Consider the following 25,592-nt stretch of genomic DNA (forward strand, 5'->3'; position numbering starts at 1 on the left):
TATTGTTGCATTTACTCATTGACCTTAACATAGTTTTTTTTAATCAACTGTGTCTTTTTAGCCTTGTGTGTGTGTGTGCAAGGGTAAATGCATACTTCTTTCAAAGTTTGGAGTACCCCAGAAGCTTCCCTCCACAAAAAAGCCCTATGCTTCTTAACTGCATTCTTCCTTTTCTCATATTTAAACAGAGCTAGGAGGGATGGATGCGCAGAGTAAAGGAGGGCAAAATCCGAAGTGATCCAGGCAATATCTGGAGGCAGCAGTGTGGTGTATTTTGGTTTTTTACAAAATGCCTCTGGCAGTTAGCTGATCTTCCTGCTCCTTCTCGATGCTTGTATGTGTGTGCCTAGAGATAGTAAAATAAAAACCTCTGCAAAGTGACAGTCTGCACTAGTCCAGAGAAGCAGTATATGGAACGAGGACCACTCCACAGTAGCCAAGCAGGGGATGATGCAGCCTTTGAAAACCTTGGGGAAAGCAGGTGGAGATTCTGATCCACTGAAGCTATTCTAATAAGTGTTCCGGCCTTTGCCAACCCTGGTGTCCGCCAGAGGTTTTGGACTGCAACTCCCATCACCTCCTAGCCCAGCACAGGCTGGTGGGAGTTGGAGTCCAGGAAAAGATCCTGAGGGCACCAGATTCGCATAGAATGATGGCTCTGTGATGATGGAATTTATGCATCTGAGCATGCATGGGCTGCATCAGACCAAAGGTCCATCTGGGTCTAGTCGCCTGCTCCTCACAGTAGTCTACCCAGATGCCTCTGGCAAACCCTCAGCCCAGGCTATGTAGGCAAGAGCTCTCTCGCACAGTTGCTTCCCAGCAATTTGCATTCAGTAGCATTCAATACCAGGACGTCTAGGAAGCACTGCTTGACTTGACTTCTGTGAATTTGTCTTCCTATTTAAAGCTGGCCAAGCCAGCAGCCCGTTGCTAGATCTCGCAGCATAGAATGCCATCAATTAGCTATGCACTCCGAGAGGAAGTGCAATCTTTTAAGCCTATCGTGGATCTTAAGTCTTTAACCCAGGGATGGGATGCCTGGGTGCATGCCCTCCCCAGGTGTTTGTTGGATTCCCGCTCCCATTAGCCCTGGGCAGCATGCCCAATGGTCAGGGATGATGGGAGTTGTAGTCCTGCAATATCTGTTTAGGGCCATAGGTTTCCCACCTCTCTCCATCATGTCTCCCCCATCCTCACCTCAGTTTCTCCTCATCCCCACTGAAAAGCCCCTGTCTGTCATTTATAACCTTCCCTCTTGGGGAGCCACAAGGCTGGGCTGCTCAACACACAGAAATACCCTTTAGGACAGGGTGGTCCAACACGCTGCCCCAGGACCGCATGCGGCAACGTTTGACGCCCCCACCCTGCCCAACCCCTTGCACACACGCAACAAGGCAATGTGCAGCCCACTTGGTATGAGAAGTTGGCCCGTCTCGCTATAGAGTCTCCTTGTGTATGTGGAGGATTCGCTCCAGAAATGTGCAGGAGCCGTCTCTGTGTTGGGATATAGCCTCTTATACCAGGGCAGGGTTTCTCAAACTTCCGAGTTCATTGATACCCCTCTCATAAGTTGTGAAGGCCCCAGCCCAATTTCTTAGGTGTATAAATGAAATCAAGTCAAGGAATATCAAAATATATGTCAGCATTTAATCATCACCAATCAGTTGCCATTGCTAGGAATTGTAAAACATAAAAAGTGCAGGAGAGGATACTCTTGTATCATGAAATCATCTTATTAACTACAAAGGCTCCTCATTGGCAAGGGAGGTGCACCCTGTACATGCCCACACTTTTTATTTCCGAGGCTTATTGTTTTGTAATTCTAAAAAAATACTTGCGGCATACCTTGTAAACGTCTTTTCCACCTCAGACTCTTTTTTTTTAACCCCCTTTCAACCCCTAGGTCTTTTTTCACCCCACGTGCAGTCCCATCGACCTGGGATGCGTGTGTGTCAATATCAACCCTGTGGTAGGGGTTTGGATGCATCATTTGAAAAGAGTTGAGCAGCAGCAGAGCTTCTGTCTGAATCTGCTGAGCCTGGGGGCCAGAACGCATCCCCGGCTGCCTGCCTGCCTGCCTCTTTCTGTTCAGAGTGTTCTTATGAAGACCACACAGCGTCTTTTTGCTATACCTCTTTCTGGGCAGGGAGCCATTGTACAGAAAGGTGTTGGAATAAAGGGATGGGTTTAGCGGCTTGTTTTTCTCACTATAAACCCAACTGTGGGAATGAAAAGAGCTGGGATTGCAGAAAAGATTACACAGAGCCGCCTGTATTTTGCAACTCGGCGAGCATTGATTCCTATTCATGCATTTCCCCTCCCTTTACATAATAAAAGTGCGCTTCATCTTTCCTTGTCTCGCTGTGAACTCCATAGAGGGAGAAGACAATACAGTGGCATATTCCAGCTGCAGGATGTTACCGGTTTGAAATAGATTCTATGTATGCAGTGAGCATCGAGGTATGTTGTAACATGCATACACGTCCTTAAGGGGAAAATTAGGTCAGATAAATTCAGGTTGACCTTCAAAGTGCATATGATTATGTATGGTTGGCTAGGGTTTCTTCAGGCTGGTATTTAACCACTAGCCTGGTGGCCACTGGCGAATGGGAATTGCATGTAGGCGAATAAAGGTGATGTTGCAGGTAGGACAGAGCACTCCATCTTTCCCAGCATCGAACCCAAGCACTCTGCTTCTCCACTGGCAGCCCACAGCAATCTAGAGAATCTTTCTTTTCTTTTGTAGGTTGCTAAATTTTATTCACCTGCTTGAATGTCATCTCCTCCTATTATAGTTAATTATTATTACAACACCTTCCACATATATGTATTAAGGCAACGTATGCAAAATAATAATAAAAAGTCTTTAAAAAGTTAAAAACAGGAGAGAACATAATAGCAAATTAATTAAAAATAAATTAAAGGAGACACCCGTGGCAGAGACCTGTTCATTCAGCTGGGGAAGCCTCCTAGAACAAAAATGCCTCCAGTTGTTCTGGAAAATATCTCAGCGGAGATGCTGTTCCACAGAACAGGGCAGCCACACTAAAAGCCCTACTCTGAGTTACTGCAGAGCAGGCTTTTGAGACCTTTGGAACTCACAGGAGAAGCTTGACCACAGAGCCCTACCGGGTGTATAAGGGACAAAGCTAGATTCTCAGGTAACCTGCTCTTGGCCAGGGGTCTGCAACCTTTTTCAGCTGTGGGCCGGTCCACCATCCCTCAGACCATGTGGTGGGCCAGACTATATATTTTTGGGTGGTGGTGGGGGAATGAACGAATTCCTATGCCCCACAAATAACCCAGAGATGCATTTTAAATAAAAGGACACATTCATTCTACTCATGTAAAAACACGCTGATTCCCGGACCATCCGTGGGCTGGATTGAGAAGGCAACTGGGCTGCATCTGGCCCACAAGCCTTAGGTTGCCTACCTCTGCTCTTGACTATAAGTTTCCCCACAGCTGATTCCAGGGACCTGTTTTAGGGAATGTTGGTTCATGGCTGATCGATCAGCAAAGCATTGATTGAAAGCGATTATCTTCCTCAGCTAGAGAGGTCCTCAGAGCGACTGACGTATCAGCTGAAAGCAACGTGATTCCTGCTCTCAGGCTTTGCAGTGTAAAAAGACATGATACAAAAGGAAAAAAGGATTTGGGGGAGAGTAGAGGAAAACAAGCAAACTTGGGCAGCAGATTCTTAATGTTACAAGATTCTTAAAATAAGCAGGATGGAAGCAGGCTGCTCAGAGATCAGTAACAATTATTTGTGGGCCCCTGAGAAATAGCTTGCTCTCCCAACCTACCTAGAAGTAGCTGTAATAAACCTGGAAGTTGCTGACTTTTCATGTTGGGCCTCAAGTCTTCTGGAGGAAGCAAACTTTCTTGGCATAAGTAGCAATCCATGTAAGCCCTGAGGTGTGGAAAATGCTTTCTTTAAAACCTCCTTTGACCCAGAGCTGGTGTTACGGATGATGTGTCAGATGGGTGGCAGGGAGACCTGTGTTCAAATCAGTACTCAGTCACGAAGCTCACTACATATGGCTTGAGTATGTTCCATGGTTTTCTGCTGACTTACTGGGTTGTTGCATGCTATTCTGAGCTTTGGAGGAAAAGTGTGGGATAAATTCACCCTAAGTAAATAAAACCTTAAAAGGTAAAGGGGACCGCTGACCATTAGGTCCAGTTGTGGCCGACTCTGGGGTTGCGGCCGACTCTAGGGTTGCGGCCCTCATCTCGCTTTATTAGCCGAGGGAGCTGGCGTACAGCTTCCGGGTCATGTGGCCAGCATGACTAAGCCGCTTCTGGTGAACCGGAACAGCACACGGAAACGCTGTTTACCTTCCCGCCAGAGTGGTACTATCTACTTGCACTTTGACGTGCTTTCGAACTGCTAGGTTGGCAGGAGCAGGGACCGAGCAACGGGAGCTCACTCCGTCACGGGGATTCGAACCACCGATCTTCTGATCGTCAAGTCCTAGGCTCTGGGGTTTAACCCACAGCGCCACCCGCGTCCCAAATAAAACCTTAGCTTTCATTTAATTAAAAAAGAAATGTTATTGTACTTGTTTTGGAAAAGAAAATGTAAAGGAAAACACTTACTGCCAAAGATGCTGCCTCCCAACCATAAGAGTATAAATGTCTGTAGCTGGTACCCACGCTCTTGGCATTTTCCCCAAAATAAAGGTTGACAGCTTAGCACTAAGCTTAGTTAGCAAAGGTCCAACCCTCAGGAATTTTATTTCAGGGCCACAGTTAAAAAAGAAAAGAAAAGAAAGAAGCAGCAGACCTCACAGTGCCAAAGCTGAGAGCAAAACCCTAAAATACCTAGTCTTGCAAGTTAAGGTGTCCAAGAAATCTGCAGCCCAAGGCTTTCCTAGGTGTGCCTATTAGATGTTAGTGGTGAGTCCCATGCTGAGCAAAGGAGCCAGAAGAGCCCAATGGGCTAAGAACTGCTGCTGGAGGCCAGAATTGGAGTTAAAATAGAGTGGCATTCTCTGCGTGCAGCTAGATGGCAGCCTCTTGCTGGAGACATCCTTTGGATGAAACATTAAACAAACAAAGGTGGGGGCTGAATCAGATCCCTTTTGCCACCACAATTTCCGCCCCCGTGCTTTTTGGGCACTGACATTTCAGATTGGGCACGCACGTTCTCTGCCTTCACCCTAGGGTGTCTTTCTGAAATGAACAATGCAACCAGGATGTGTGTGTGTGTGTGTGTGTGTGTGTGGTGCTGGGGAAGGTTCTTGATTCATGCAAGCTGTAAGCAGACACAGCCTCGGTTTCTTTTTAAAAGGCTTTTCCCATTAGGCGAAGGCTGAACAGGGAGCAGCTGAGGCACCATGTCACCGTGTGTCATTCCTCACATTTTGCAAAGGGCTGCTTCACACGCTGTTGCTGATCAAATGACTTGGTTTTAACATTGTTTTTGGTTTTGGGGTGCACCAAGTTTCCATCTTAAAATTCCATTCTTAGCAGATGGGGAAAATAGCCTCCAGAGCAGACTTCACGAACCTGCTGCCCTCCAGATGTCCTGAACTTAAAACTCTTCTCCCCACCCCACCCATTCTGGACTGGGATGATGGGAGTTATAGTCAAAATAGCAAAGACTGCTCTGGAGTCTTGCTGGAGGGATTTTTCCCTGCACCGTTTTGAAATGGCATTAAAGACTAACCAGGCATTCTGTGGTTTTATTCCCAGTTGTGCTCTCAAAGCAGTGGCTGTACATGCTCACCCAGTACAGGGAGGGTGTGCGTTGTACCACTTGGTTCCCCTTACTCACTGGTGGTTCTGTATCTTTCCATTGCAGGCGGTTGAACAGCACACAGGGTGAAATCCGGGTTGGGCCTAGTCATCAGGTAAGACTTCCTTACATAATGGGAACATCCAAGTCACTGAACTGTCTCTTTCTGGCCATCTCCGATCTGCAAATCTCAAGGTGTCATCTACGTCCCCCTAAGCGTGCTGCAGTCGAAGAGGGAGGTTGACGCCATGTCAGGATGCTCACAGATCTTTGTGTTTGAAGTGCATCTTGATCCAGGGCTGCCCATGCGTTCTGTGACACTGCATCATTTAAGGGTCTACAACCCTTCTGCCCATACAGACCAACAGTGACCACTGGCCCACAAACATTTATTTATTTGAAAATATTTCTATATCATCCGCACAGACAAACACACTATCAAGGCAGTGAACGCTGTAAGAGCTATTACTCATCCTAGCTGCCTGTGCCTTGAGCCCACTAGAAAGCACAGAGTGGTCTTGGGAGGGGAAGGGTCTTCCCTCACTTGTGTTGAAAGCAGCCGCTCAGTCACTGACAGGACCGTGTGTGGCGTGGTGTCTAAGAGAATGCGTTCTGCACCCGGAGGCCCCGGGCTCAAATGTCACCTCTGCTATGAATTCACTAGGCTCACATCTGCTCATCATTCCACCCCACCCAGTGAACCATAGGAACAGTAGCTCTCAGAGAGGTATTATTTCCAGCACCCTTAAAAAAATATACAGTTCCCAGGATTCTTTGTGGAAAGCCATGTGCTTTAAATGTGTGGTGTGGATAGCATCTAGTTGTCCTTAAGCAAAGCACAAAGGTTCAGACGTCCCCTCTGTTGCCATGTGGTGATAATACTACTGACCCACCCTGCAAGGTTGTTTTATGAACACCCAAACACATTATATAAGTGCCAAGTGGTATTTATCATGTCACCGTTTCCCCTCTTTTACCACTAGTCTCTTCAAATCCTATAGCATCCCCTGGAGGCAAGCAGTCTTTTTGTTTCCTTTTCCTTTCTTCAAAAAAGCAGCCCTGCAGGGCTTAGGTTGTTGCGTGCTCTGCACAGTAAGCCTTCTGGGACTCGCTCCCTTGACAGCCTTCTTTGAAAGCTTCCTTGCCGAGCAGAATAATCCCTTCTCTCAGTGTAAAACGGCTTAATTTTTATTAAATAGCATTTTGAATGAGGGCCTCGAGGGTGCGTGCCAAGGTACCCTTTTCACATCTGAATATGCCGGTGTACTATTTTGGACACCTCTCATGTTGGAATCGTGTCTTTCTCACACTTTGCTTTTCAGTCCCATTAAGGGCAGGATTGGAGAGACCACTTTGGTGCATCTCTCTCTCTCTCTCTCTCTCTCTCTCTCTCTCTCTCTCTCTCTCTTCTCCTGTGTTTTATGTGTGTGGGAGAGTTTTAAATGCTCATAATGCCACAGACAATGCTGCAGAATGATCAAGTATATCCCTGAGGTGTTGCTGATATTTGTAGGAATTTTCCTGCCCAAATAAGGTTGTTTAAAATTGTAATCTCTTCCATTTTGCTCATGGGCAGTAAAGTGTGATGAAGTGTACTGGGGACTGCCAGAGCTCTCCAGCTACGGATGTGCAGGTGTGTCCATGCAAAAAGATAATACAGGTTTAACTACCTTTAGCCACCTGTTAGCCAGATGTTAGGAAGCTGCCTTACAAACATTTCAGACAATTCAGCCTTCTAGCTCAGGGATAGCTTACTGTAACGGTTGGTGACTTTCTTGGGCAGGGAGAGGTATTGTCTAGCATGCCTGTCACCTGACGCTTTATAACTAGAGATTGAATAAGGTACCTTCTGCATGCAGTCACCCCACCACTCAACTGTGGTCCCTCCCAAATTCCAGCATAATTGTACATAAAAAGAGACCCAGTGTGGTGTAATGGTTATAGTGTTGGACTAAGACCTGGGAGCCCCGAGTTCTAGTCCCTGCTCAGCCATAAAGCTCACTGGGTAGCCTTGGGACAGTCACTGTCTCTTGGCCTAACCTATCTCACAGGGTGGTTATGAGGATAAAATGGAAAAGTGTGGGAACCGTTTACACCTTCTTGAGCTCCTTGAAGGAAAGGTTGGGCAAAACTGATACATTGGGGCTCTTTGGGTGGTATTCAACTAACCTATCCCATCAGTGCAAGGATTTCTCCTTGCACAATGGGACTCCCCCCCCCCCCCCAAATCTGCTCCAGAGACCTGGGGAAACTGGAACAGATTTAGGATAATACAGAGGGGAGGAAGGAGACAGGGAAGAATGTTCTGTTGCAGAAGCAGGAATTCTTGTGCTGACAGAAAATTCATTTAGCCCAACATTGGGTTCCACCCTGTATATAACAACCAAACAAACCCAGCAGTCTAGCAGAAATTGCCTTATTTCTGAATATACATACCTCTACAGGATGATTTCATCTTGGGAGGTGGCATATCAGACACATTCATCTAGGATGGGGTCTGTCAGCATCCCTTAGCCATGATAGCTATCTGGAGACTCCATATTCAGAAGCAGTATATCTTTTAATCCTAGTTGCTGGGGGGAAGCAAAGAAAAGAGCACAGGAGGGCTGCTGCCTTCATTCCTTGCTTGGGGTCCTCTCAGAGGCATCTGGTTGGCCACTGTTGTAAACAAATGGTGGATTAGATGGACCTTTGGCCTGATCCAGGTGGGCTACTTTTATATTTGTGTGACGACGAACTTGAACCCAACCCCTAGATTTAAACAGAGTTGGTTGCATTTTTGGACTGTCCCAACCTGTTGCATTATAAAGCAGGCTTGGAAATAATTCACTCACCTATGGCAAGTTAATTATCGACTCCAGGTGACTAGGCAGGAAAGTTTTTCAAACATTAGCTCCCTGCTTTCAGGCTACAGTTTGCTAACGATAATTTTTATAGAAAGGTAGGCTAGTATTTTGTGTGTATTTGTGTGCTGAGGCAGGGGAGACTTTTGGTAGACTGACTTGGAAGACTGCTCTAAAGTGATACTTGCATTGTGATAGTGTTGCTTTTCCACATTGATCACTACAGATGAAGGAGGCCTGGTTTTCTGTTCTTCACCTCCTCCTTTTACTGGTATTCTTGGGTTGCTTTCACAGCTTCTTGTTCTGCTGGCACTATTTCAGGAAGGTAGATAAATATGTCTATTTTCAGGTCCATTTTGGGCCTTTGCAGGCATACATTAAAGCGACGGAGCATGCCCATTTACTTCCAATCCCTCTTGATGCAAGTTACAGCCACTTTATAACATACCAGTGGTGGAGTTTGATGCATCATTTTCTTCCCTCTGGAGAAAAAGACCAGAGGAAAATACAAGTGGAGTGCTAGAATGTCTTCCGAACCTGTGGCATGTAATTACTGGTTAGATGTATCTATATGTATCTATATCTATATAAAATACAGCCTTTCAGATGTGCTTTGCATTGTAACCGTGAGAGGTAATTACAGGCTTGAAAAGCTTTTTACTGTCTTGCAACCGTTGCTGTCAATGATCAAGGCTGCTAATTGAATCCTCAGCAAGCGCACAGTGTGCCTTCATGCCACAGCACATTCTCACACTCTGGAAATGCCTGTGGGGTCAGTTGGGGGGGGGTGTCCCGTTATCTCCAGGTCCAAGATGCAGTGAATGTAGGGATATGAACAGGGCCAGATTTAGGTTTGATGAGGCCCTAAGCTACTGAAGGTAATGGGGCCCTTTATATGTCCAGCTGTCCTTTGTCAACAAATTGCCGCTGTTTTTTGTGTTGAATATATGCTATCAATCTATCTATCTGTCTGTCAATCTATCTATCTATCTAATTATATATTATGGACCTAATAGGTATCTAAAGCCATTCGCACATAACAAATAGGAGCCTACACAACACAAAACACTGTTGCTGTATGTAGGTTTTATTTTATTTGTTTTTTATCTTATATTTTGGAAATGTACATCCAGGTTTTTTTTCTTTACATTTTTTTGGGGGGGGGGCAAGAGAGTGAGGCCTTAAGCTATAGCTTGTTTAGCTTATATGTAAATCCAGCACTGGATATGGGACTGCAGGGGTCAAGACAGAGGAAGAGGATATTTTTGGCAAAGCACTATGTCTTCATGGAGGCTATGTAATTCAGCTTCACCTCTGCTATTGGAGATAGCGATCAAGCAAATGACCTTCCTCTTCCTCAGCTGTGAAATGGGCATGGTGGAAAGGGTGGGAAACGAGCACAATGCCCCATTCCAAAAACACACACACACACACAAAAGCCACCTTCATTTGGTCACCTAGAGGCTGTTTTTCACACTAGGGGCGAGTATTTTACATGTCCATTTCTGCTTGCTTTATAAAATGTTTGGTAGAGCTTGGAAATACAACCCAGTGTCTCTGCATGTGTGCTAACAAGCATCCTCTTGCTTCTGCCTCTTGAATTTTTCCCCCTCAAGGCCAAACTCCCAGAGCTGCAGCCGTTCCCTTCCGGAGACAGTGACACAGTGACGCAGCACGAGGAGCTTGTGTGGATGCCTGGGGTCAATGACTGCGACCTGCTCATGTACCTGAGGGCAGCACGGTAACGTGAAGCAAACACATCTCCCTCGTCCCTGCAGTGGGGAGTTGCTGCTTCAGGCGGCAGCATCCTGCTCAGAGATTGAGGTCTAAATTCCTGCATGCACAAAGGATTCCACATCTTGCGCTCGGGATAAATCTCCCAGTCTTGTGGTGTAGTATAAATTTTAATTTGCTCAGCTGCAACTCCTGCAAAAACTGAGCACTGTTGTCAGCAGACTTTTAGAAGCATAGGGACCTGCCTTATTCTGAGTCAGGCCGTTGGTCCATCTAGCTCAGAATTATCCACACTCACTGTCAGGGAGTCTCTCACAGCCCAACTGGAGATGATGGGGATTGCAGCTGGAATCTTCTCCATGCCAAGGCAGTTGCTCTCCCAATGAGTTACAGCTTTTCTTTTTTGAATACTCTTTTCGTTTTTTAGACAAACGTAATAACAGTTCTTTTTCTGTCCTTTCAAGGAGCATGGCAGCTTTTGCAGGGATGTGCGACGGAGGATCCACGGAAGACGGGTGTGTCGCAGCCTCCCGCGATGACACTACTCTCAACGCACTCAACACAGTAAGTCTCCTGCTGTTGTGCCATTAACTTTGCACTAATCTTGAAATAGTTTGCTGTCTCTCTCCCCCTCCCCCATCAACTTTGGGTTACTCCATGGGTCTTTGTCATCTTAAGGCCTGCCCCCCTTGCCCCGGTGCCTTCCAAAATGTGAGAATCATCTTTCTGGTTTGCCTTTCCATCTTTGCTTTTCCATCTTTGAATGGTGGGTCATGGGACTGGCTGTATACAGCACATATTGTCTACTCTACCCCAATCTTCCCCAATCTGGTGCCCTCCAGCTGCAGCTGATGGGAATGGAAGTGCAAAACAGCTAGAGGATGCTAGGCTGATGAAGGCAGATCAACCTTGAGTAGTAGCAGCTTTCTTAAAGCCTCAAGCAGGTTCTTCCCCAGCCCCAATGCCAGACCACTTGATGGTTTTTCACAATTGGGAAAAAGTGGGACTTGAACCCAAATCCACAAGCTAAATGTACTTCTTTTGACTGAACACACTGCGCCCCTGCAGTTTTGGGCTTTTATTGGACTTTTTGTTGTTGTTCCTTTTTAGGCACAACACAGTACATTGACCTCAGTTTCTCTGTGATTTTGCACTTACATTTCCTTAGCTCTCACTTGGGATGGGAGGCCATCTGCTTCTGTGAGTTTTCCAGCTTTTAGCTTGCTCCATCACTTCTCACATAGAAGCTGTGATTTCTGCAGGAAGACCTGCTAAATCACCAAAGAGCTTTGTGAATTCAACTTTTCGCCATGGCCTCAGCTACAGTGCCACAGAGACTGGGTGTTCATATCCTAACCTCTCCCTGCTACCCACTCTTTTTCTAATTACATTTCTAATCCCATTGCAGTCTGGAAGCTTGATGTTGCTTGTGCAGGAATCGTCTTTATTACTTCCATTGGTGGGCCATTTGGTACCCACAGCTCTTGGTAGGGAAAATCCAAATACATAAATATGTGGACTCACCTGTGCAACTAACATGGTGCACTAGTGAAAGCCAGTGCAAGGGCTCCCACTAGTGGAATAGGGCTCTCCTCCCCCAGCTCACTTTTAATAGCATTCACTTAATGTGCTTCCTTTCCTACTGACCTCACTGTTGAATATTTTACCACCACACCCTGTATACAACTTGTGTACACCACCACTCTGTGATGACTCAGGATAAGACTAAATTCATCAGATAAAGTGGACTCCAGTCCGTAAAAGCTCGTTACATTTGTTTGTCTTTAAGATCCTCAGTGCTGTTCAATAACATAGCTACCTTCCTGGAAACAGAACAACTGCAGAATTAAACATGTTTTGTTTTAAAGAAACAATTATAAATATAAAAACAGAAGAAGAAGAGTTTGGATTTGATATCCCGCCTTTCACTCCCTTTAAGGAGTCTCAAAGCGGCTAACATTCTCCTTTCCCTTCCTCCCCCACAACAAACACTCTGTGAGGTGAGTGGGGCTGAAAACACTTTAAAAGAACAACAGTGCATGCATAAAAAAACTTCAAGTCCAATACCGGTACCGACTGGGTAAAGATTTTAGAATTCTTATTGAATTTATTTTTATTTAGAGCATTAGAACCTTGCCTTTCAGCCAAAAAGGCTCCCAGGGTGGCTTACATACAATCAGTTAAAACAAAACAGTCTGTACGCATAGGAATACAATCTTGAGGGGGGAAACATGACACACAAGGGTAAAGCAACAGGGAGGGAAGGGGGGGAGGAATCAAACACAGACCACCAATTCTTAAATTGCTGTTCTTATAATGACCAGGTGGCACAGTTCAGGGGACAGGAGGTGAGTGATGAAGCTGGGCCGCCAGCAGAGCTGATGAAACGAGCCCTGCTGCCTATCTCATCTGCTGTGAAGGTGCCCAAAAGACTGTAGAGAAGGCTCCAGCTTGATAACGCAACTGAAGGGTGTCCCCCCCCCCAAAAAAAATCAATAATAATAATAATAATAATTGCCATCTTGCAGATGGGGTAGCTGAGATTGAGAAGAGCCAGCAAAAGTACCCTGCCATACGGCAGGGTGAATCAACTTTATTGAGGTGGTACTGTAGCTTGGGAGGGCAGGGAATACGTCAAGACCTGAAGTGTTCAGCAGGGAGCAGCTTGGACTCTTCTCCAGGCAGCAAAGTGTCTTGTGCCAGTGTTGATGTGGAAAGAGGAGCATCTTCCCTGAAGCTCATTTTAGTGACTTAGGTAAGAGAGTTGACTTGGAGGTTTTGTGGTTCACAAGCCAGACACTCTACCTTTGTGCTGACGTTTTCAACGACAGGTAGCCACAGTGCATAATTCTCTTCCACATAAATAATATAGAGCACCACTTTCTTTCTTGCTTGCTGGATTTGTCTGCTGTAGATTTGTGAGAAGCACAGTAGGGGCCCAGCAGTGCCTGTGCATCACAATGGTAGATACTGAATATCACTAGAGCTGAGCAGGTATTGCGATCTGAGTGGTAATCTGGATGGTGGCCCCTGCAAGGCCCAAATAAGAGCAGGGGATTTGTGGAATACCTTTGTGTGTTTTTTTAAAGAGAAGATAGCAGCACAACAAGTTTTGGTAATGCTGGCAGGATTTTTAGAGCTGTTTTTTGCAGCTGAATTCAGCCTGAATTTTGCTTTTGATAAATTTCTGCAGCAGTATCACTGGAGGCTGAACTCCTTTTTATTATTATTGTGTGCATGTACTATAAAAACAAAATAGACAAGTCATCTGTAAAAGGATTATGAAAAATGAAAAGTGGGTGTAGATAGATAGTAATGAAAACAACAACCAGTACTTCAGATAATTTTTTTTGTATCTTTATGATTTATGCAAAAATTGTTCAATTCAGTTGGGTACTTTTTGATGTCTTGTTTACTGCTTATGACTAATTTTGCTACGTTTGTAGCAGTGTAATTTTTTAATACGTTGTGAGTCTCCTTTGAGCATGGCTTTAACTTTAGAAAGGCGCCGTAGAAATAGAATGGTTGAAAGCAATATTTGAAATGCCTGGCTTCTTAAGTGGCATTTTAGACTGCTCCACAGGCTTTTCGGCATAAATGATTGTTCAAGAGATGCTTGGAAGTCAAAAGTGAGGGCGCCTGCCAAATCACCACTTGGAAGAGTGTCCCACCGCAAAGGGACAGTGGTACTAAATGCCGGACTTCTGGTGAAGGCCAGTTAGGCCTCTCTGACGTGGGGCAGGGGGCAACAAACAGTGAATGAGCTGGACTATAAGAGTTCAGTTGGTTCTTGGCCCAGAAGGATATGGGCAGCCAGGGCATATGTTTTAGCAGGTGTCACAAACCATCAGCCCCTATCAGCAGTCTAGCCACAGCATTCTGCACCTGCTTATATGCAGTCTTGGTCCCTTTTCTACTTTATGGAATAGCTGTAAGGGACACAAGAGGACATCGCTTGCTAGGAGATGCTCCAGGCCACAGGGCTACAATTAGTACTAACACTAGCCATGATTCAGGAGGATTATGTGTGTTACTTGCCCCTACATTGCTTGGCTTTCCTGGGCTCAGAGCTGAGCAGGTCTGGGGTGGCGCTTGGCAAAGCCCGACAGCAGCGAGGCAACCCTTTGCTGGCTTGGCCCGCCTTCCTCCTTCCTTTCCTCTTTGTGGGTTGTGGATCAGTCCTCTGAGTCACTGGCAAGCGGCTCATGTTGTACCAAGGGGGTGTGCTCCTGCGCCTTCAGAAATGATAATATGCAGCCCCAAAGATTAATGGTAAAAAATTGATATGCTCTATGATTTCTTATTATGGAAATGCAATAAACTTCAGAGCAGCACTTCACATAAATCAGTCCTGACAAGCTTCTTTGCTAGTGTTTTATTTATGTAATAACAGGGTGCTGTAACCCTCAGTATGATTTATTGTTAATTACACCCGATAGAAATGAAGAGCAGGGGAAGTTTTCGCTGTGCAGCGTTTATATTATCTAGTCGAACAACTCCTTCCAGTGATTATTTGCTTAATAGCATGGGTAAATTTTTCCAGCTTTTTATATTTTATTCCTTCTGTGGCTCAGGCTTTGATGGGCAAACCCCCCCCCCCCCCGCAAAAAAAAATCTGGTTTCATTTTAATGCTTTTCGCAGCAAATCAAGTGGGACAGAAATTGTTTGTTCTGGTAATTATCAGCCCCCTTTTGTGCTCAGTGCTTCCCATCAAGGTGGAAGGCAGGTTAATGAATGAGGTGTGTGGCTGACTGGGGGCCAAACAAGACACGACACTCTGCAATTAGCAATTGTATGAATGGCTTCTTCTTGTTTTAAGTGTTATTGGTGAGCAAGAGGGACCTCAATCAGTACTGTGGTGTTGGGAGGCAGAACAACAGGGAAGCTGGATTAAAGCCCCCACCCCCAACCAAGGTCCCAATCTGGATCCCCCACCCCCATTTACTCTGTTATTTAGTTATTTATTGTATGAAATGGGAGTGGAGAATTTCTGGCCTGTGCACTGATCTTGGCACACCAAGGAGTCAAATTGGCCCACACTTGCTAATCAGATTCTGCATTGGCTGTGTGCATCAGGTCCCTACAGTGGACTGGTGAACACAGGCAAAGCCGCAGGATTTTACCCTCACTTACCAGCTGATGAGCAGCGGAGAGGGGTGTTAAATCCTGCTCAGTATGGCTGCATCTGCTGGGAGATGTATAATTTCCTTTCCCCTTCTACAAAGGCAACTTAAAATTTTAAAAGCAAACCTATAAGCAATGAGCCCACCATACAAGAACATGAAAGTTTAGCATCATTAATCAATCAATCAATCACTCAATCAATCAACACATTAAACAGAAATGCGTGTTGAAAAAGGACAGGGGAGCCAACTTGGGCCCCAGGTTATGGGTACCCAGCATGCGTGATGTAATGACGTCACGTTGTAATGTGACGGCATGACATCATGCATGCCCCCCAGCCTCAGAACCTGGTTTCCGGAGGCACCGGAAGTCTGGTTTGGAGGTCTCGGAAGGCCTTGGACACTATCTCCGAGGCCTCGTAGATGCTTTCTGAGGCCTCTCCAGGTCTTGGAAAGCATCTTTGAGGCCTCAGAGATGCTGTTCAAGGCCTCACAAGACCTTGGAAGTTGCTTGGGGGTCCTGTGTTGTGGGTGCTCAGGCACTCTGAGCCCCTCCATACTTGGCGTTCCTGGCGGAGGATCAAGTAGTCTCTTGGGGCAAGGAGTTCCACCTGTAGGGCACCATCTCTCTTCCTCTCCTATAGCCTGATGGGGGTAGGTTGGGGCAGGAAACACACCCTTCAGGTCTGCCCATGGCTTCCTTACTGGGGGGTTATACTGGGGGGTTTCTTACTGGGGGTTATAGCAACTGTATACCAGGTTAGACTATGAGTCCATCAAGCTCAGTATTGTCTAGTGCCCTGACAGGCATTGGCCTCAGAGCAGTGTTAGAAACTGAGATATGAAAGCTAGGAGCTAAATCGCACCTTAATCCTAGGTTATGGGCACCGCAATGGAGTGTCTAGATGCACTTTTTTAATAACAAGAATACGTAGTTGTGTACATAGCTAATTTTTTTAATAACAAGAACACATAGCTGAGGGTCTCTTCTCCAGTCTTCAGAGAGTAGCTGGAAGTGGGGAGGCAGAAAAAGGTCCTCCTTTCCTTTCACTCTGCAGCTTTAATCTGGAATTTTAGGCTCAGTCCTGCACCCAGAGTTCAGACACTGCTCGCTTTAGTGAAATTCCCTTGTCGCAAAACGTGCCTAGAACAATGAGAGTTTTTAATGCTGCCTCAGAGTCTGCCACTGAGAAAGTCAGGTCCCATCTCATGCCACCTGCTCTTTTAAAACTGGAAGTGCCTCGTGGATTGAACCTGGTAACGTGCAATGCAGCGGAGGCGGATCCATTAGGGCAAGTGGGGCACTGCCCCACCAACCTCATTCTGCTCACTTCCAGGCCCCCACCTGTCTACCCCTCTTACTTTCAACCAGTTCAAGGTGGTAAGACAACCTGTCAGCATCCTCCTCCTTAGTCTCCATGTTGCCCCTTGTAGAACCCAACAGGGGGGAGGTGCATGGTGATCAAGCTAGAATAAGTTGGCTCCATCTGCCATTGCCTCTGGCACCCCATGCTGTTGGGCTCCCTTGCCTTCTGCCCCACCAGTCCCAGTGGGCTACAGCCACAACTGATTCAAAGCACATGCTCTGCAGCTGAGCTGTGGTCTCCAAAGGGCAGGTGTCTTCGCTGAAATCTCATCCTCTGTCCTTAAAAAAAGAGAGCGCCTGTGAGGACTGTTACCGCCAGTTACTTGATTTCCCTCACCAGCTTTCGCGTGTGTTGCGCACATCTTTTAAAAAGTAGTCTGAGCAGGCAGAAAGAGAGCATTAAGATTCCCCTCAAAGAGCATCAAAGGCAGAATTGACATTGAGTCTGTCTTTAATAGCTCACAGATCAGCAGACATAAAAGAACAGATTAACGAGAACACCAGAAAACATGCAGACATCTTGGTAAGAGCAGGGTTTCTCTCTCTCTCTCTCTCTCTCTCTCTCTCATTATCTCTCAGTGCTTGGAGGGTTAATCTCAAATGCACATGGATTCATTTCTCCCACCCCCCACCCCTCCCGCCCATCTAAATCTTGAAAAAGTCTTTCCTTCTCACCCCTTTCTCCTTAATATATGGGAGCCTTGTACATAACTTCCTTAATTAAAATTCAGAAGCCGAAAGCTCGCATTTTATAGCTGCGTCTCTGTGTAATTCCACTTCGTAATTTTAATACATATTGTTGTGTGTGTGTGCTTCCAAAGTCAATACAGCTTTAGTCCAAATCATAATACAAGCATTTTGAATGGATTACTCAAAGAGCAGGTGCTAGTGATGCCATCTTAACACTCCCTTTTTTATATTTACAGTGGCACCTTGGGTTACAAACGCTTTGGGTTACAAACACTTTGGGTTATAAACTCCGCTAACCCGGAAGTAGTTGCTCTGGGTTGCGAACTTTGCCCCAGGATGAGAACGGAAATCATACGCCGGAGGCTCCATTAGCAGAAGTGAGCCTCAGGTTAAGAACGGTTTTGGGTTAAGAATGGAACTCCGGAACGAATTAAGTTCATTACCCGAGGTACCACTGTATTGTAACACTGCAACACGCGGGGGCGGGGGCGGGGGCGGGGCGGGACTGAACTTCATCCCATGTTTACTCCTGGAACTGCTGTAGCCGGGGCTATGGCTTCTTGACCTATATAAATTAATAAACATATTTCACACTTCAGTACGTTCATTGAGCTGTGTGTTGCGGGGAGTGGATTCACAATGACAACAGTTTTGATTTTTTAAAATCCCTGAATAAATTCTCAGGCCAATAAGATTTTAAAAAGCGCCGGTGTCATGGCCCTATGAAAATATCTGTCTCAGGACCGATCAATGAAAGTACTTTTCATCATGCAACACATAGTTGAACCATGGGACTTGCTCCCATGCATAGCTGTCAACTTTTCCCTTTTCTTGCGAGGAATCCTATTCAGAATAAGGGAATTTCCCTTAAAAAAGGGGAAACGTTGACAGCTATGCTCCCATGGGAAGCACTAATGGCCACCAACTCAGATGGCTTTAAAAGAGGATGAAAGAAAATCAAAGAGGAGGTGGCTATCGCGGTTATGCTCTGCCTCGACAGTTGGAGGCTTCTGAAGACCAATTGATGAAAACTGCAGGGCTCTTGTGACCAGGTCCCGCTTGCAGGTTTCCCCATTGAGGCATCTGGTCAGTCACTGGAAGAACAGGGTGCTGGACTCGACGGGCCACCGGTCTGATGCAGCAGGCTCTTCATATGCTCTTAACTTCCACGTTTAGAGCAGTCTGGCTTGGTCCTGTCATAAGAGCATAGAAGAAGCGTGCTGGATCAAGCCAAAGGCCCATCTTGCTCACCATCCTGTTCTCAGAGTGGACAGTCAGATGCCTGTTGGAAGCCCAGAAGTCAGATCTGAGTGCAACAGTAACTCTCCCCTCCTGCAGTTTTCAGCAACTGGTATTCTAAAGAATCCTGCTTCTGACAGTGGAGTTGAGCGTTGGCATTAGGGTTAGTAGTCTCCGCTTTGCAGAAAGATACCATAAGCTTGGGGATTGGTCAGGGCTTCCATCTTAGGGAGTTTCATTTCCTGGGCGCTGACTCAAAGAAGACCCCTTCCTAGGTACCCACCATTTGTGGTCTTACTTCTAACAAATATACAAAACTGCCCTGTACTGGCTCAAACCATTGTTCCATGTAGTTTAGTATTGTCTACACAAGCTGGCAGAGGCTTTCCAGGGTTTCAAGGCTGGATTTTCAGCCTTCTGGCATTTTGGATGCATGGACCACTATTGTTCATAAGTTGCAGGCTCCCAGCTATGGCCTGAGAGGCGTGATAATAGGCAAAACTGAATTATTATTTTTAAAGGATCCCAGGCAAAGGGGGGAGCACCTCACAAAGTGTTTGTTTATCCCCAAGCAGAGAGCTCGTTAATGCTCTTGCGCTATTTCTTTTGAGGGCTCAAAAGCTCCTGAGCAAGAAATCTTTTAAAACGTTGACTTAGAAATCCTTTCCTGCTGCCTTGTGGCAAACTGGTGTCCCAGATCTGCCAATCTGGCGAGGGAAGGTCTCTGCCTGGTGAATTGCAAGCCTGACTGGTTTCTGCCCCACGAGCCAAAGGAGAACCAACTGGTGGGCTGAATATTTAGGGGAGAAAATGCCAGATTGGCTCCCTCTTCTAGATCAAAAATAAATGCAAATGTATATTTTAAAAAATTGATCACTCCCTGAGTTAAAAATACCTGTCCCAGGCTCAAACTATTCACCAACAAATTTATAAAGAAAAAAAATCATTTTTTTTAAAAAAATGTAAGCAAAGTGGACTAGGGTTATCTGGGGCCTAGGGTGATAGCCACTTATCCATGAAGCTCACTGGGTGCTATCGAGCCTGTCACCATCTCTCAGCCGCCCTAACCTACGTCACAGGGTTGTTGTAAGGATAAACTGAGTGAGGGGAGAACCATGTACACCACTTTGAGCTCTGTGGATGAAAGGTGGGGTGTAAGTGTAATAAGAAATAAATTAAGCGATAGAAACCTTTGTGTGTGTGGTTTTTTTTAAAATGGAAGTGGAGATTCTCAGGATTTGGAAGGTGAACACTTCTTCTTTGGTGACCACTCATAGCCAAGTAAGATGGTCTTCCATGAACACGGTCTTAACAATGAGTCCATAAGTGACTCTGGAGGCCAATTCTGGATCCATACGTCCTTCCAGAGTGGGGACATAGGTTTCTTGGCAGAAGTTGATCATGGTGAGGGTTTGCCAAGTGTGCCTTCCTCTTAGCTCATTTCTCCCTTTTGTCCTGAGTTCCAGCATCTTCAAAGTCCATAGCACCTTTGGTAAAGGCTGTTCTCCAACAGGAGCGCTCACAGGCCAGTGTTTCCCAGTTGTTGGTATTTATACCACATTTTTAAAGATTTGCCTTGAGAGAGTCTTTAAACCTCTTTTGTTGACCACCAGTATTGCGGTTTCCATTTTTAAGTTTGGAATAGAGTACAGTGGTACCTCGGGTTAACAACTTAATTCGTTCTGGAGGTCCGTTCTTAACCTGAAACTGTACTTAACCTGAGGTACCACTTTAGCTAATGGGGCCTCCCACTGCCGCCACACTCCCGCCGTGTGATTTCTTTTCTCATCCTGAAGCAAAGGTTTAACCCAAGGTACTATTTCTGAGTTAGTGGAGTCTGTAACCTGAAGCGCCTGTAACCCGAGGTACCACTGTAGTTGCTTTGGAAGACTATCATCAGACATCCGCACAACATGACCAGTCCAACGAAGTTGATGTTGAAGAATCCTTGCTTCGACAACTGGTGATCTTTGCTTTTTCCAGTCCACTGGAATTAGGAAGGTGAACCCTACCCTTCCACCTGCCTGCGAGGTGACTTCCTTGGTTTCTCCCAGCGAGAAGCCTCAAGGCTGCTGGGACAATGAGTGGGCAGCTTCAATTCCCTCCTTTCTGAGACAAGTGAGAGCTAGTCCACCTGGTGGCATTTATAGTGACTTGGAGCTAATGGCCACTACAAATGCAAAGGGGCTTCCTCTTGATTGTGGAATCAGGGAACGTGTGTGTGACATGCTTTTGTGTGTATGGAACTGGTTTTAAGATTAGAAGTAACCATAGCGATTAAATGGCATATATAATAGTAGTAATATTGGTGCTGGTAGTAGAACTTGCAGCCCAGTGCCCCTGCATTTTGCCTCCCTTTTTTTTAACCTGCTCTTTAACGAACATAACTTTTACTTCATTCCCCTTTGTATGCAGGAGATTCATGTTCATATCGCTGATTGTTCCTCTTTATTAATAACAAGGAGTAGTGGGATGTTTCCATATTACATGGCAGCCTGTTTTCCTGAATGACACCCAAGGCAGCTTAATGCCTGTTGAGGGATATTCAGTTACAAGCAAGATGTCACCCAGACAAATTACTTCCTGCTTTGGTTTGCTTAACTTGCCCTCCGACTAGATCTTGTACATTAACTTCACAGACAACCGCATTGAAAGCACAGGGAAACCATTTACAGGTATGTTAGCATAGGTTATAGTAATGATTTCCCTTCTTGACTTTTGGCCAGTTGTCAGCATTTCATGCTCAAGGAAGCCCTGATACTTCAGATCAGGGGCTGGTTGGCCAACGGTGCAGTCAGAAGTCTTGCATCAAACAGCGAAGGGTGGTCTTTTTCTCTCCCTTTGAGTGGCTTGCAGCTTGACAAGCAAGTTTTGTCCTCTTACTTGCAAAGAAGGTAGACCTGGCTTCTTAAAAGACAGGCTTCGATCCCAGATGGAATCCAATGTGAACCGGCTTTGGGCACAATGCTTACATAACCATGTCTTCTTTCTAGGTTAAGATCCCAAACATACAGCGGCAGTATGATTTAGCTTGCTTTGCTAAGCTCTGACCTCATACAGTGTCGTCAGGGAGATATCAGCAGGTCTTGTCACCTTGTAAGTGGAGAAGTTGAAGAGGCTGGGAAACGGCCTTCAGCGTGGCTTGCCCCTTGCTGTTGTAATGCTTGGTAATAGTTAATCCAAGCCATCACTTGCAATCAATTCCAAACCATGGTTTCACATCCTGGTTGTGGACAATCCTTTTTTAAAAAAATATTTTTTAATTAATTTTCCAACAAAATTATACAATTTTATCCAAATTTTAACAAAATTTAACAAATTAAATCTTTCTTTTTTTTAACTTCCTTCAGTTGCTCTGATAATCATCCATAGTTATTCCTATAGTACGCATTCCCTTCATTATATTGCCATTTGTCTTCCCTCACCTTTCTATTTCTTTTTGACAATACATCTTAGCTGTTACAGTGCTTCTTCAAACCCCACTAGCGTTGTTTGCACATCACACACATTTTTCAGATACTCTACAAACTTTTCCCAGTCTTTAGAAAACTTCTGATTTTTCACATATCTAATTTTTCCAGTTAGTCTGTCCAGTTCCGCATAGTCTCTCAATTTCACTCTTGTGTCGTCGGTATTTCCTCTTGTTTCCATTTCTGGGCCAATAAAATTCTTGCCGCTGTAACTGCATATTGGAAAAGTTTACAGTCTTTTCTTCTTATCTCGTTACCTGTAATCCCTAAAAGAAAAGCCTCTGGCTTCTTCACAAAGGTATACTTTAACATCTTTTTCAATTCATTATATATCAACTCCCAGAAGCTTTTCACTTTCTTACAGTCCCACCACATATGGTAAAATGTTCCTTCTTTTTCTTTACATTTCCAACACTTATTACATGTCTTAAACATTTTTGCCAATTTTACTGGTGTCATATACCATCTATAAAACATTTTCATCACATTTTCCTTTAACGCTGTACATGCAGTAAATTTTTCCATAGTTTTTCCCAATCGTCAAATTGAATATTATACCCAAAGTCTTTAGCCCATAGTATCATTGCCGATTTAACCTCTTCATCTTTTATATACCATTCCAATAGTATCTTATACATTTTTGACAAAAAATTACAATCATTATTTATTATGTCTGTTTGAAACTTTGAGTCTTTTCCCCCATAACCACTTTCTTTTATATCTTTTTTAAATATTTCATTTACTTGAAAATAATGCAACCAATCATATACATACTCTTTGACTTGTTCGTATGGTTTCAATTTCCATTTTCCCCCTTCTTTGCTTACCATTTCTCCATATGTAATCCAATTACTTCTCATATTAATTTTCTTTACACTCATAACCTCCAACGGAGATAACCAATGCGGTACTCTTGGCTCCAATAAACTTTTGTACCTGTCCCATACTTCTATTAACGAATTCCTGAAGATGTGGTTCCCAAAACCTTTGTGAACTTTCTTTTTATCACACCATAAATATGCGTGCCATCCAAATCTGTTATCAAAACCTTCCAAATCTAATAATTCCCTATTTTCTAATTTAATCCATTCCTTTAACCAACATAGGAATGCTGCTTCGTAATATAATTTCATATTTGGCAGGGCAAAGCCGCCTCTTTCTTTTACATCCGTTAGTAACTTATATTTTATTCTTGGCTTTTTTCCCTGCCAGATATACCTTGAAATCACTCTTTGCCATTCTTTAAAGATTCCTACCCCCTTTATAATGGGGATAGTCTGAAATAAAAATAACATCTTTGGAAGCACGCTCATCTTTATCGTAGAAATTCTGCCCCAAAAGGACAGTTTCATTCTACCCCACACCTCCAGATCGTTTCTTATTCCTTTCCAAACCTGAACATAGTTGTTCTGGAACAAGTCAATATTTTTATGAGTCAACCAGATTCCCAAGTATTTTACCTTTTTCACCACCTCTATTTCAGTCGATTGTTGCATTTTTTCTATTGTAATTTGCTCCATATTTTTAGCCATTATTTTTGTTTTCTTCTTATTCAATCTGAACCCAGCCACTTTTCCAAATTGTTCAATCTCCTTCAGTACTACTTTTACACTTTCCAATGGTTCCTCTATCGTAATTACCAGATCATCGGCAAAGGCTTTAACTTTATATTCGTTCTGACCTACTGTCACCCCTTTTATTAATCTATTTTGTCTAATCATATTTAAAAAGACCTCTAGGACCATTATAAATAACAATGGCGAAAGTGGACAACCCTGTCTCGTTCCTTTAGATATTTTTATATCTTCCATAGTTACATTATTAACTATCAGTTTAGCTCTCTGTTCTGTATATATTGCCTTAATACCATTGAAAAACTCTTTGCCCACTTCCATATATTCCAAACATTTCAACATAAAATCCCATACTATGTTATCAGAGGCCTTTTCTGCATCCACAAACATTAGTACCGCTTGTTCCTCGTTCCTGGCAGTCAGGTATTCCAAGATATTGATTATATTTCTTATATTATCTTTCATTTGTCTGCCTGGCAGGAAACCTGCTTGATCTTTGTGGATGATTTTTGTCAGTATCTTTTTCATTCTTTTCGCTAATATTCCCGCAAATATTTTATAGTCCGTGTTCAACAATGAAATAGGCCTATAATTTTTAACTTGGGTTAAATCAGAATCTTGTTTTGGAATCAAAGTGATAAATGCTTCTTTCCACATTTCTGGAATTTCTCTTGCTTTTAAAATATTGTTCATAACTTCTTTCAATGGTGTAGTCAAAACATTTCTCATTTCTTTGTAATAACCTGATGTAAATCCATCTGGTCCCGGGGCCTTTCCCCTCTTCAGTTCTTTTATAACCTCTGTAACTTCATCTATTTCAATTGGGGCATTCGTTCTGTCGGGATCTTCTGCACCTTTTTATCTTTTAGAAAGATTGTTGTGGACAATCCTTAGCCATCTTCTAGTCATTCATATATAATGCTTACAGTTTATAACCTTCCACCTGACTGGTAAACTAGTCAAATCATAACAGTTTTGGGATGTACGCGATGCAACCTACATGCAAAATATTATGCTGTTGCCTTTGCTTAACGCATCACATCACAGAGGATGCTCCTTGATCTTAGATAAATGTTCTCCTAGTGCTGTTTAAAATGTGGAATCTGTTGCATATGACAGGAAAACATTTTCGGTTGCACCATCCAAGGCTACGTAAATTAGCTTTCATGGTGGTGCTGGAGTTGATGGTACCTGCTGCAAGCTACAACTCTTAACCATAGTCTCATTGCCCTCAATATAATTTGTGGGTCACAATTTCATTCAGATTGCAGAATTAAACTTTTCACAGGATTTTGAATGCTTGGATGCAGAGGTTTTTTAAAAAACAACAGCAACCACCCATGCATTCATTTAAAATATATTTTGCGCTGCTTTTCAACAGCAGTTCTTAAAATGGTTTAAGTATACCAGGCCCTTTTACAGTGACTCCAGTTCAACTGGGGTAATCCCTGGAAATGCCACCTGCTTAAAGGATATTTGGTCAGTTCTGCCTTTTTTAATGGAAAGGTTTTATGTTAGCCTGGCAACGCTTTTGCTCCTGTTCAGGTTCCTCCTGCCCCCTCCCTCCTGTGAACGTCAGTCTGAAATTTAGCTGTGTTCTTAATGGACTCCAATTATTTAATATTGTAGCAGGAACTGAGGCCCCGGCGCCTGCGATGGCTTTCAGGCAGGGCTCATAATGACTGTAATTGCAGAAGAGTGCCTTGCTGAAGCCGGAGCTGCCAGATGTGATGCTCTTCTGATGTAGGGAAAGGTCACGAGGAAAGGGACGTTTAAATTAAGTTATAAATTACAACTGAAGAACAA

The 25,592-nt window shown here is 44.3% G+C and overlaps 1 protein-coding gene across 31 annotated transcripts in view; it reads left to right on the plus strand.

The window, feature by feature from the left end:
• The window catches only part of RERE (arginine-glutamic acid dipeptide repeats), a 340,996-nt gene that overhangs the window by 203,705 nt on the left and 111,699 nt on the right, over positions 1–25,592 (plus strand). For all 31 annotated transcript variants that reach the window (XM_083453656.1, XM_083453669.1, XM_083453672.1 and 28 more), the window contains 3 exons: positions 5,813–5,861; positions 10,206–10,330; positions 10,788–10,887. In XM_083453656.1, the coding sequence (XP_083309782.1) occupies positions 5,813–5,861; positions 10,206–10,330; positions 10,788–10,887 (274 nt within the window). The remainder of the gene's footprint in view (positions 1–5,812; positions 5,862–10,205; positions 10,331–10,787; positions 10,888–25,592) is intronic.

This window comes from Podarcis tiliguerta, assembly GCF_965153285.1.
Source record: "Podarcis tiliguerta genome assembly, chromosome: 8".
In the NCBI taxonomy this organism is placed as follows: domain Eukaryota; kingdom Metazoa; phylum Chordata; class Lepidosauria; order Squamata; family Lacertidae; genus Podarcis; species Podarcis tiliguerta.